General features: G+C 49.2%; 1 protein-coding gene across 15 annotated transcripts in view; it reads left to right on the top strand.

Annotated features, from left to right (window-relative positions):
* The window catches only part of adgrl3.1 (adhesion G protein-coupled receptor L3.1), a 98,880-nt gene that overhangs the window by 63,402 nt on the left and 22,172 nt on the right, over positions 1 to 13,306 (top strand). For 11 of the 15 annotated variants that reach the window (XM_078080610.1, XM_078080608.1, XM_078080606.1 and 8 more), the window contains 6 exons: positions 586 to 689; positions 1,510 to 1,695; positions 2,556 to 2,594; positions 8,183 to 8,366; positions 12,575 to 12,697; positions 12,812 to 13,017. In XM_078080610.1, coding sequence (XP_077936736.1) covers positions 586 to 689; positions 1,510 to 1,695; positions 2,556 to 2,594; positions 8,183 to 8,366; positions 12,575 to 12,697; positions 12,812 to 13,017 — 842 coding nt within the window. The remainder of the gene's footprint in view (positions 1 to 585; positions 690 to 1,509; positions 1,696 to 2,555; positions 2,595 to 8,182; positions 8,367 to 12,574; positions 12,698 to 12,811; positions 13,018 to 13,306) is intronic. The other 4 variants (XM_078080611.1, XM_078080609.1, XM_078080605.1 and 1 more) reach the window with 1 other exon arrangement.

Here is a 13,306-nt window from a genome sequence, read left to right as displayed (position 1 = left end):
ATCATCTAAAGCGCCTACGTAATATCTCCAACAATTCAGTTTAGTCTATTTATTTATTGTACACATTTAAGTAATTTACATGTAAAGGGTTCATTTTCAATTGACCTTAATTGGTGTTTAATTTCTTACGCCTCTGTCCTTAGTGGACACTTGCTGTCCACTAAAGCCTAAAGGGCTGTTTTTCAATGTGTTTCACAAATTAATTCACTTCTCAATTAAATACTGGAAGTGAAAGATTTACGTGCTACAAACACACTGACACACACACACACACACAGTAATTACGAGATACAAAACGTAATCACTATCCTATTACGAGTTCTCTGATTACTTTCCCTTGCTTCTGGATTTCCTCTTTGCCACTAGTTTGGATGTAAAGAAACAGGGAACAACAAATGTATTTCTATATCCTACTGTAGACACATACACATCTTTATTCAAAAAGTGGACACATGAGGTTCTATAATCCGTCTTCCATCACTCTCACACACACACACACACACTGCTGAGTGAACCGCGGGCCCCTCGGGGGTCCTGGTGTCTCTGGGGGAATGTCTCACCCTGTCTGTTGTTCTTGTCTGGAAGGCGTGGCCACCTACGTGTGTTTGGCCCATTTGGGCTACTGGGATCCTCACGGCCCCGACCTCAGCAACTGCACATCGCCGTGGGTCAACCACATCATGCAGAAAGTAAGTCTGAGCGCCGCCACCGGGCCGAGCCGCTTCCACGCCCGAGCCCCGGTCTTGGGGCGCGAGGGGCTTGTGTGTTTGTGGGGGGGGGGTTACGGATATATATCCCTGGGGGCGGGTTTTCATGCATGGAGAGCCACCGGCTGCGGGGTAGGACGGCGGCCGAATATCCATCTGTATTCGTTAACCCTAAGCCGTGTTGCCAGAGAAACACCCAGTAAGGTCGCTCCCTCTCGCCGTAGGAACACGCCAACGCGCATCAGGAGAATTGCTTTGCATCGTGCAAGGGTGAAAATCACTGCTGCCCAACTTATGACTCCCCCACAATTTTCAATTTATGGCGTTGTGTCTGTTTTCACAAGGCTTTAAGGGTTTTCTTTACAAGACAAAACAAGAATAAATGGCCGCTGTGAAATTGCATCGCAGCACAGGTGCTAAAGCGGGGGGGTCGTCTCTTTAAAGTAATATTAAATGTTTTTATGATAACGGTTATAAAAAGGAGCCAGAAACACAACACTGCATTCACTCTCCTGCTCCTCCTTGTTCTCATCGGTTCCTCCACAATTACTTCTCACCCCCCCCCCCCCCCCCCCCCCCCCGTTCACTGCACTCTGCCCCCCCCGTTCACTGTACTCTGCCCCCCCCGTTCACTGCACTCTGCCCCCCCCGTTCACTGTACTCTGCCCCCCCCCTCGCTGTCCTCCTTTTTACGCCTACTATAACTTTGCTCCCAACTTTCCCTTTCACTGATCTAACTTTGTGTCCATCCATCTCCACTTTATCCCCCCCCCCCAATCATTGTCGCCCGCTTTGCTCCCAGCTCCGCTCGGGCGAGACGGCGGCAATCGTGGCCAGGGAGCTCGCGGAGCAGACCAAAGGGGTCCTGCGGCCCGGCGACGTGCCGTCCACGGTCAGGGCCATGGCCCAGCTGGTGGAGCTGCTGGACGTCCAGCTCAGGAACCTCACCCCCGGGGGGAAGGACAGCGCCGCCCGAAGCCTCACCAAGGTACGGCCTCTGAAGCCAACTGGGAAGTCGATGTGTTTTGAGCGATTGAGCGATGGGGAAGGAGGCGAGGCGAAGATGAGGGAGTGGTAGCGGAAGGGACGGATTGAAGAAGTCAACGCAATTCATTTCAACGGTTGAAGGTGTCCTGAACCGGACCAAGACAAGGACATCGTTTATTTCTCTGCTTAGTTCACGTAGGCGTCCGATTAGCGAGTTAAATCTTTGGAGAGCTGTTGACTGTTCCTCCGTCTCCTCAGCTGAGGTCAGCCGACGGGGGATTTCAGCAGCCTCTTATACGGCTCTCACACATTCCCACCCCACGGCGAGTAAATCGGTGTGACACGTGTGCACGTGTGAGTGGAATGCATTAATCTCTGTTTGGTTCTTGACCAAATGCCCTGTTTAAAAAGGTTCAATAAATGGGAGAAAGAAGAAAATAAAGTCCTCCATTGAAGAGGAGAAGCGTTCCTCTTGTTGTCAATAATAGCCCAATTATATGTACCTAATTAAGTAATTCGCCCGCTTATTATGCAAATTTCCGCAAAGGAAGTCGCGTGCAGCCAATCGGGCACGAGTGGCGTGGTAATTAACGCCATCAATTAAGTTTACAGTGGATGCAGAGAATGAGAAGATAAAGAAGGAATGGAGGAAGGGAAAATGATTATAAGCAATCTGCAGAAAGACGCTCATGAGGATGAATGGAAATGTGTGTGTGTGGTGGGGAGGGGACATACAAAAGAGTTAGTTTCATTTTAATGAAGTGGTTCGGCGCACAAGCGTGTAAATACAGATATAGATGTGTGTGTGTTCGCGACTGAGAGGTGTTACATCGCTAACAGCTGAACTGTTTGAATTTGCAGCTTCAGAAGAGAGAAAGGTCCTGCAGGTTTTTCACACAGGTATTTCCACTTCTTGGTATCGTTGATTACTTTGCCACACCACAGACCATGTATTATTTTGGTTTTTCCGCTCTCTGCTCTGCTCACACTCGGCATGTGCTCCGGCAAAGCAAGCTTGCGGGTGTGCGATCACACGTCACATGATTTGCAAACCCAACCCTTTGAGGAAGGCTTTACATTGAACCCGGAGCGCTGGTGCCACGAAACCAACTAAAAGGCTTGAGCCTCCTCAAAGGGTTTCGCATTCGTTTGTTTTGAATATCACCTTTTATTTTAGGGTGGCACAGTAGTGTGTCTCTTCCCAGCAAGAAGATCCTTGCGTTCACACCCGACAACAGGCCTTTCTTTGAAGCCGCCTACTCCGGCTCCCTCCCAGCGTCCAAAGTGCAGGACAGGTGGACTGGTGACCCTGCGATTGACGGGCCACCAGTCCAGGCTGCACCGCTACTCGCGCCCCAATGCCAGCCGGTATCGACTCCAGCTCCAGCTGCCAGCCTGTGAGGATAAGTGGCATAGAAGATGATTGACTTTTTATTTTAATCCCCCCTACAGAATCAATAGCACTGATATGAAGCCCGGATCGATATCAATAATAGCTCATCTATTTTTCCAGCTCTGTCCGCTGAATTGTAAATCAGGCCTGCCTATCCTCCCCCACTCAGCGACACGTCCGCTGAGAAACAGCCGAGCCAGTTGGACGCTACTGTTGCATACTGATCTGTCACGGGGGCTTCAACGACATCAGGACAAAACTATAGGAGCAGCTGGAGTTTTGTTGCTCCCAGTGTTGATTTATTTCCCCACCTTCTCCTCCCCGGTGCTTGTGTTGATGTCAATGCCACCGGCTCGAGCAAACATCACATGAGGATGTTTCTGGTCAGCTTTAAAGAAATGTGAGAAATCACTAGTCAGAACATCAAGGGGACGCCGCCTTCCTTATTCCTGTGCTGTACACAGACTGCAGAGTGTCTCTGGATCCTCCCAACACGCACACACACACACACACGCACACACACGCACACACACACACACACGCACACACACGCACACACACACACACGCACACACACGCACACACACACACCCTTGATGGGCTAGCTCTTTTTCTCCTGATGCAGGCTTTTCTCCCCCCCCCGTCCCCTCCCCGCTCCTCCCCCACTGAAAAGTCTTAACGTCAGCACCAGTCAGCAATGTCACATCACAGAACACGGGCTCAGGACTGCATGTGAGCCGACACGCGCCACAAACATGTCATCAACTGGGATCTCGCCATCTACAAGCGATCCCGCATCCTTTTTTTCGAGTCGCAGGTTGACGTGCGAAAAACAGCCGCCGCCACACACCTTGTGGTTCTGCGGGTGTGGGGGGGGGCTTAGGAGTGATCAATTCTATAATTAGCCCCAGCAATGTGAAACAAAATTATACCAACAGTCTCTTACTGTCGCCCAGACAGAAATGTGCGTGATTAGGGACGAGCCGTGGCGCTGCCCTCTACTCGTTAATTATCTACTGCACTAATTGCCAAGTGAGGATAGTGGGCAGGAGGTTTGGGTTCTTAATAGAGACAAAAAAATAATTGAATTCTCTCTTTCCTCCTCTCTGTCTGTCTCCCCCCCCCTCGCTTGGCGAGCTGGAGACTCGTTCCATGTATACTAAATTGGCAATTTATTCATGATGAAGTTGGTGGTGTGGAGAGGATTTCTTTCATGCTGTAGGGACGAATTGACGGAGGAAGGTGGAGTTTGCAAGGTGCACCGTGCAAAAAAACAAACAGAGATTGGGAACGGGGGGGGGGGGATTTAAACAGAACCGGAGGAGAGTCACAGAAAGAGAAATGAAATGCAAAAGAGAGCGAGAGAGAAGGAAAACAATAAAGGAGGGGGGGGTGCAGCAAGGAGACAGTGATGCTCAATGACAATGTCTGATTTGCCCTCTATTTATGGACGGCGGGTCAGAACATGGCGCGCTGTGAATTTAAAGCTTGATTTAGCTGCGAACTCATCCTGTCAGAAAAGACAAACTCCCGACAACAACAACAACCGACCGATAAGCCGCTCGCTCTGATGAAAAACATTTTCAAACACGCACTTTTCTCAGTGCTCAGCCAGGCGGCTCAAAAGAGAAATAAAAAAGAAAAAAAAAATCCATTCTTTCCCCCCCCCCCCCCCCCTACTTGTCCAAACGGTCAATGCGCTGATACACATGCACGGCCCTTCCTATGTGCGTCCCCCCCCCCCCCCCCCCCCACTGCGAGTAGCAGGACAGCCCAGCCCAGTCTGTCCTGCCAGGGCTGTTTACGCTGGATTACCCCAACGCTTCAAAGCATTTCACTTCTGCCCCATTTACTGCCGCTCGTGTCCGTGTGTGTGTGTGTGTGTGTGTGCGTGTGCGTGTGGGCACATGCCTAGCCCGTAATACATAGTCATAGTCACACACACACATGCACACAAACGAAACCCTTATCTGTCTCTGCAGAGGCTCTCCCCTCTTTGAAGACCTCTAAAAAAAAAGAAAACCTGTCTCCATTTTAGCCCTCAAGTCCTCATACTTGATAGAAATGTCACCAACAGGCACCGTAGCTCACACACACACACACACACACACAGACAAACACGTGTCGTCCATCACTGACTTTCTGATGTGGAGATGTCTGCACCTAAAGTAAATCACACCCCTCCTTCTCCCTTACCTATCTACCTCTTCCTCTCCAGATCCCAATCTCCGCGGTGCAAATGAAATTTTCAATGAAAAAAATAATAAGAAATTGAAAATGTGAGATAATCAAAAGATCAATAAAAAGCAATGAAAAAAAGTTGAATGAGAGCGGAGAAGAGGAGGTGATCTAAAACACATCAGAGTGAACGTAAGCCAACAGAAAGCAGTGGCACTGCCGCGGTATCAGCGGCTCTGTGTCTGCATGCTACTGTACAGCAAGTGGAGCAGAATGATGTGCTGCAATGCTTCTCCCGGCGCACACACACACACACACACACACACACACACACACACACACACACACACACACACACACACACACACATTTTAACAGAACATGTCCTCCCCATGTACATGCACAAACACTGGAATGTACATGTCACTGCATATGAGCTCATCCATGCACACACAGTGCTGTGTGGAGCACACATTAACAACAAACCCTTAAGGTAAAAAAAGTTTGGGGCAGAATATGTACAATATGTAACTGACGTAAAAAGTACTGTTATACTCAAGTACGTAAGTCAAAAGTAAAAATAATAGCGTTGCATTAAAACAACCTGAGGCGTAGTAAACACAATCACACACACGCACATATGCATGCACACAACCAGTTCCCTAAGTAGGCTAAGCTACTTCTCGTGCTTCGTCGCGCTCGCTCGCCGTGCTCTGTCGGCGCTTGGCAGGCGTAGCGCGCCTCCCTCCAGGTAGCTGTAGTCACCGTCACAAACAGAAATTAGCAGGAGTAACTTTCCAAATTGATTTTGCTGTCAAAATTATAGCTTCAAACTGAAATGATTAATTGATATCAGTGATTACCAAACCTGCAAAAAGCTTGATTTTCCTTCGAAGCAGCGTGTCGTCTTCTGTCACAGCAAACAACAACGTACGTACGCGCGTGCGAGCCTCACATCCCCTCCTGCTCATTCTGGTTGTTTGCAAAGGCGGTTGATTAATTAGCTTTTGTTTACATGCACACCTTCTAAACTCATCCGATATGCAGCCCGGCTAATTAGCCTCGAGCGCTAAAAGAGGGCATAACATTATCATATTAGCTCGTTGGCAGAGCAACCGTTTCACGTGTGTGATATTTACTGTATCTACATGTGGAGGTCACACGCCCGCTGTAGACAGGCGGGATTAGCTCTGATCGTAGAGGTCGACAGTGTTTCTCTACCCGCTGCACACGCTCTCATTGCATCTTGATGAACCCCGTTGCATCTAGTCTATTCTAGTCTTGCATCCTGCATCTTGCTCTGTCGCTTCTCCGGAACCCCCCGAAAAGGGGCAGAGGTGGAAGTCAAATGGTTGATTTGTAAACGCCAATAAACCAAGGCCCCTTACTCCTCCTTCTCACCCTTTCAATTCCCACCTGGACGACCCCAGCTTCGCTTGTAGAACGGCGCGTGTGTTCCTTATTTTCCCCACTTTCCTCAGGGGGAGCGAGAGACAAGTGAAGGATGAAAATGCGTTTCAGGGGACAGTGGTTTACAGTCGTAGGAAAAGGGAAATAAAGAGACAGCCAGGCAGTGTGAGATGTGTGCGTTTGATAGCACCTGTATTCGCGCCCCCCCCCCCCCCCCCCCCCCCCCATTTTCTGGTTCCCAGCGGACGCCTGTCACCATGGATTCACTGGAGTGTTTCATCGCTCTCCCAAGGCTCTCCCCTCTTTCTTCTCGCTCTCTCCTCTTCTCCAAAAGCCCTCATTTCTCTCGCCTTCTTTATTTCTCTCAGGGTCTTTTAAGACGTGTGTTCATGTATGAAAATGAGCAGGTGAATTCTGAAGAACAGAATGGAATTTGAGGTGGAGACAAAATAAGTATTGTTACACGTAGATTCATCCACGTGAACTGGTACGTTTGGTCATATTTTTGGAAGACGTGGATGCGTCCCAGCAGACATTATCATTTATTCGAAGAGTTTTTCAAACTCAAAGACCATTGCTTATATAAAAAAAAGAAATATGACAGGAATGAACCAGGTTCGGGGGTGTAGACGCATGGTGATTGCAATCAGCTAATTAGCTTAGCTTGATTTTTCAAGACGGGTCTGATTGCAGCTGTGGCGTTCCAAGGACATCATTGGTTCATGTAGGATGGAAACTTTTTTCCCCTTTTTGGTTAACTTCATTATTGTTGTGTCAGTGCAAGTACATTTTAAATACATTTTTAGAACTTTCCAACAACATTTGTTACTTTGATAAAACAAGTGGGACAAACTAACCGCTGACATTAACTTTATTTAAACTACATAACTGGATCCGAGCTAGCTTAACAAGGCCTTTGATGCTAACCCTTTTATAAAACTCTCACATAACCTACACCAGCTATTGAGTAGTGTCTTTACCAGTGCTTATGGATCGGTAATGCACTAATGAGCCCCCCCGGCTGGCAGGCTACTCCTCCAGAGCTCCCATCTGCTCTGCTGCCGGCAAACCCGTGTGGTGCCAACTGAGCTGCACGGTAATGACGGCCGGTCAGAACCAGCTGGGCATTGGGAGGGAGGAGAAGGAGTCAAAGTGGGCCTGCTCGTAGCACACAAGCTAACCGAAGCACTGGGCCTTCCCGTGATGCTCGGCACGAACGCACTGGAACAACCTAAAATGCTCTTTTTGTTTAACAGCTTCTGTGTGTTTTGCCTTTGTCACGTCCGCATGGGAATGCCACATTTTTCTGTTGTTGTCACAATTTATCAGCGTGATAAATGAAAAAGCCACTGCATTCTCACCGTTGTGTCCGGCTGACCGCTGGCTTCAGTTGTTGTGGTGAAACACTGTTTACATTCATTTCCACATTAGCAATATTGACCGAAAGCAATAAAAGAGCGAGCAGCGACTGCCTCTGCGTGACCGCCGTGTTTTCTCCTGCTTCCAGGCTATGGTGGAGACGGTAAACAATTTGCTGCAGCCAAGAGCCCAGGCGGCGTGGAGGGAGCTGCCCGTCAGCGGGCAGCTGCACTCGGCCACTCTTCTCCTCGACACGGTGGAGACCGGGGCTTTTATGTTAGCCGACAACCTCCTCAAGACCGACACTGTGCAGGAGACCACCGACAACATCCGTGAGTATACGTCGTTATCTGGGCGGGGTTCCTCTCCGCCCTTCAAACGCCGGGACGCTTAAGGTGGATTTGAATTGTCAAATTTGCAAAGGAAGGTTCCTGAGTGAGTGAAATGACCCGGAGGTCAAACAGCTGTTTGAATCCTCTAACGCAGCGGCTCCCAAACTCAAGAATGCCGCACTATACCTCGACCCCACGGCAGAGGTCAAGGTATAGTGGTTAGAAACAGACGTTAGGAGGTGATTGTCATTGACAATTGCCTTAGACTTCCATTTGCTCCAGTGAAGCCACACGGTGGCAAAGTGGCGAAAGGCTTTGGCTGGAATTACGGGCGCGTGTTACAGCTGTTTAATTATAGAAGTGCGAGGTGTGGCTTTGCTGAAACAATGTTTCTTCTGTTGACTTTACCTAAATACAATGTCGATGGCGTGTCGCGCTTTTTGCAGTAATGTGGTTCCTGGATTTCTTTCTTTCTTCTTTTTGGTGATCCTATAATAACGTAAAGCAGACAGGCTGCTAAAGATCTAAGTCTATGATGTAATATCAAAGTAAGAGGCAACGCTGACAGCCGGCATTACTGAACCCACCGCCTCAGATCTATGTCTTACATTATAATACAAACCAGAAACAAAGTACGCTATGAAACTTCACAGCGCGTCAAATAATATAACCATCCGCCGCGTGTGCAATTGCTCACGCACACGTTCTGTACACGTCAATCTGCGCGAGTGCTCATGGATCATGGAAGTGGGGCAGAATAATCCTATTGTTTTACAGCTTAGGTGGTTAAGACAGAAACACATGCAGGATTAGCTGGTTGTGTGACCGCAGGAATCCGAGTTAAACAGCACAAGAGCCCATTCAATGACCGGATAAATATATCAGCATGTTTACCGCATTATGTTTTGATATGTTTATGCTTTTGTGGAGAGTTTAGGTATATTTTTAGGACACCCAAGCCCTTGAAATGTTAGAGGGTCGAGCCTCAGAAGGGTGTAACTCCTCTAACGGGGTTCCTGGTGGGACATTTATAGAAAGTTCAATCAAAACGGGTTCCCCCTATTTAGTTTTAGGTAGCAGCTTTATTCTAGGAATGTAATAATAAGCCACACTAATTTGTGAATGAATGAATAAAAACAACATAAATCTTTTATCCTTTAATTATCACTTCCTGCCTTGTTCTGTCATCCCCTGTGATTGTCCATGATTGTTTCCACCCGTGTCCAATCACCTGCACCTTCCCAGTGTATTTAAGCCATGTGTGTCTCTTGTTGCGTCATGGATTGTACAACCCTGCATGTTATGCCTTGGATGTCTACCCTGAACCTCGTCCCCGTCTGCGTTTTTCCCTGTCTTTGTTTGTTCCCCTCTGGCGGAATTGGATTTATTAAAAGCATTGTTTTTGTCAAAAAAATGTTGTAGCTCTCAGGAAAAAAAGGGAAATAATACAAATTCAAACAGATAAAGCTGTAATGGTATTTGCAAGCACAAAATGCATGTGAAAATTAATTTTGTTACCAAGGCAACAGGTTCGATGGACAAAATGTATTTCTAGCTCTGTGCGCCTGCCTTAATCATTAGAGCTTGTAGAGCGGTAAAAAAAGAGGTCATAATAAAGGTCGTCGGTGCTGTGAGAGGTTTTTAAGGGTCAAATCCACACAGATCCATCCTCATCTGATAAAATGCACAGTGAAAAGAAATATGGCCTGAGGCAGGGATGAATGAATTAGTATTTATTTACTATCCTCATATTAGCCTCATCCAGCTTGCAGGCGCAATTGACAAATTAGAACATTAATATTATTATTATTATGGTGCTGTCCACCTCACTTTACCGTCCCCGTCTTCTGTCCTTCTCCTCACTGATCCCCTCAGAGACGCCCGAGAACAAGAGCCCTCTCTGCTTTTTGTCCCCGTGTCTTTTGAGTCCACGGCATCTATGTGATCCGTCCTTTCATCCGCACCCGTGACCAGTCAAGCTGCAATCACTTCATCACCTTCCTGTTTACTCCGCTCGCGATTTGAGATTTTAAAAAACGTTCCTGCATTTCATGTCGCCATCACCGGTATTCACCGGGCTTGTGCGCACAACGCATCTGAGAGAAGGAAAGTCCCGAGGGGGGGGGGCGAGCGGCGGGACGGAGGACGATGGGGCGAGAGTGGACGCTGATGGCGGCGGTGGAATGTCGACAGATGCGTTTGAGCGTTGTTGTTTTTTCTCATCAGCCACCAGTGGAATCTGTTTACGTCTCAACACACTGTGTCTCTGAGTGACAGATTGCACCGTCCTCGCCGCACGTCTTTGTCCCCTGAGTTTAAGCGCAAACCGATCATTCCTACACAATCTCACCTTTCATTATTTTTAGACCTGCGCCCCCCCGGCCCCCCTGAAGGCACCACGCCAACGTGGTTATATAAACAGCCACCGACATGCAGGCTGTAGCACATCTTTGAGGAAGTTTTAAAGAAAAGGGAAAGCGTCCTTTTTTGCGGAAAATTCCGTCCTCTCCTTTTCTGTGCCGTTAATCTTCCCTTGCAGCTAATCCAGTGGGCAGATCCAGCGTGATTATCTCTCCCTTTTATTCACAGCCGCCTCTCATCTCCCTCCTCCCCTCCTCGCTTCCTTCTCTCGCTCTCCCTCACTGTCCCTCGCCACTCCACTTTTTTTTAAGCTCCCCGTTATCCAATTCTGTCAGAGGAGACTGAGCGACGGGAATAAATTACCTCGAATGACACGTTTTGCAGAAGCCACTGCAGGTGATATTATTGTGTTAGATTTGTTTGTGTGTCTGCGCCGCATCATCCGGCAGATGAATAAGTGGCGTTATTATTAAAAGCAAAACACTGATTTGAAGGGATAACACAGCGGTAACAACGTGCACGTGTGATAACGATAATGAACGAGCGTGTTCCTTCGGAGGAGGGTCGTCATGACAAGGAGGCTTTAATTAGATTAGACTCTGTGTATTTTGGACGCCCTGCTGCGTGGGCGTGGATGCGCGTGTTTCTCTTCCTCTCTGCCAGTATTTGCATATCAGTGGCCGTGTTTATGTCTGCCTGCCTCCCTCTGCAGCCTCTGCCTCCGCTCTCGGGCCTCAGCATCTCTTGCCTTTGTGCCCGATCTGTTGCGCTCAATGGGGAGGAATCGTTCTTCATTTCACCCATCGCCGCTCTAGTCCTCTGCCCTCCTCCCTCTCCTCCCTCTCCTCCCTCTCCTCCCTCTCCTCCCTCTCCTCCCTCTCGCCGCTCTAGTCCTCTGCCCTCCTCCCTCTCCTCCCTCTCCTCCCTCTCCTCCCTCTCCTCCCTCTCGCCGCTCTAGTCCTCTGCCCTCCTCCCTCTCCTCCCTCTCGCCGCTCTAGTCCTCTGCCCTCCTCCCTCTCCTCCCTCTCCTCCCTCTCGCCGCTCTAGTCCTCTGCCCTCCTCCCTCTCCTCCCTCTCCTCCCTCTCCTCCCTCTCCTCCCTCTCGCCGCTCTAGTCCTCTGCCCTCCTCCCTCTCCTCCCTCTCCTCCCTCTCGCCGCTCTAGTCCTCTGCCCTCCTCCCTCTCCTCCCTCTCGCCGCTCTAGTCCTCTGCCCTCCTCCCTCTCCTCCCTCTCGCCGCTCTAGTCCTCTGCCCTCCTCCCTCTCCTCCCTCTCCTCCCTCTCGCCGCTCTAGTCCTCTGCCCTCCTCCCTCTCCTCCCTCTCGCCGCTCGCCAGCTCTTCTTCCTCAACCTCCTCGACTCCCTTTCCTTCTGCTCGTCCCCCTGCTGCGCTCTCATTTCTATCCGTGTACGTTGCTGTGCTGTTTATTGGATCAAGTGTTTGTACCCCAAAAGCAGTGTCTCCATCACCAAACCACTCACATTACCCGAGGTGTAATTAGTCCTTAATGACAAACTGTATCTAATACATTGAACCGCCGTGATCGGAAAATGCGCTAACGAACCCGGATGGATAAAATGTGAATCCCAATGGTGCCGGAGAGAAGGCCGGATTATCCACCTCCATGTGTTGGACCCAGTCGCTTTAAAAATCATTTCCCTTTGATGGTTCAGCCTTTTTTCCTTCTTTGTTCGGCTGTGAAGCACTTAGTGAGAAAACACGGTTACTACAAGAGGCTGCAAAACAAACCTGGGGTGTGATGTGCTATGACTTGACATTGCGTGTGTGTGTGTGTGTGTGTGTGTGTGTGTGTGTGTGTGCGTGTGCGTGTGCGTGTGCGTTCTCCAGAGCTAGAAGTGGCCAGGCTGAGCACGGAAGGGAACCTTGGCGACCTGACATTTCCTCAGTCAGAGCTACATGGAAACTCCATCCAACTGTCAGCCAGCACTCTCAAGCAGCACGGCAGAAACGGTAGAAGACAAACCTCACAACCTCTCTCGCTCGCCCCCATCTCCCCCACCCTCCCTCTCTTCTTTCTGTCCAGGCCTCTTGCAATGCTTCTTTGCCTGCTTGTCCTCCTCACAGGTGAGATCAGGATGGCCTTCGTCCTGTACAGGAACCTGGGGGCCTACCTGTCCACGGAGAACGCGAGCGTCCGGCTCAGCAGCGAGCCCGTCTACCCCAACTACTCGGTCATCGTCAACTCCCCGGTCATCACGGCGTCAATAAACAAGGAGAGCAATAAGGTGTACCTGTCCGAGCCCGTGGTCTTCACTGTCAAACACCTGCAGGTGAGGGAGTTGCCAGGTGACAAGGTATTATGCAATGAATGAAAGGATAACTTTCCCTGAGATAAGGGCGCCGAAGTGGAGGTTAAAGGATGAGGCAGATCGTGTCTGAGCAGCAGAAGCTAATATGAAGCCTCTAGTGGTGCTGCACTCGGTCAAGAAACCCAAAGATTAGTTCAGCACAGAGGAAGCAGTCAAGTGGGAATAAAGTACGGCTGTTTTCAGTTCATACTATTGTTTACTCATTATTTGCATCCTTCATTTTGTCTTCCACACTAATTGAGCTCAGTTG

This window comes from Gasterosteus aculeatus, chromosome 9, assembly GCF_964276395.1.
Source record: "Gasterosteus aculeatus chromosome 9, fGasAcu3.hap1.1, whole genome shotgun sequence".
NCBI lineage: Eukaryota > Metazoa > Chordata > Actinopteri > Perciformes > Gasterosteidae > Gasterosteus > Gasterosteus aculeatus.
Note: the sequence above shows the minus strand (reverse complement) of the source record. Positions and strands in the feature narration are given on the sequence as shown.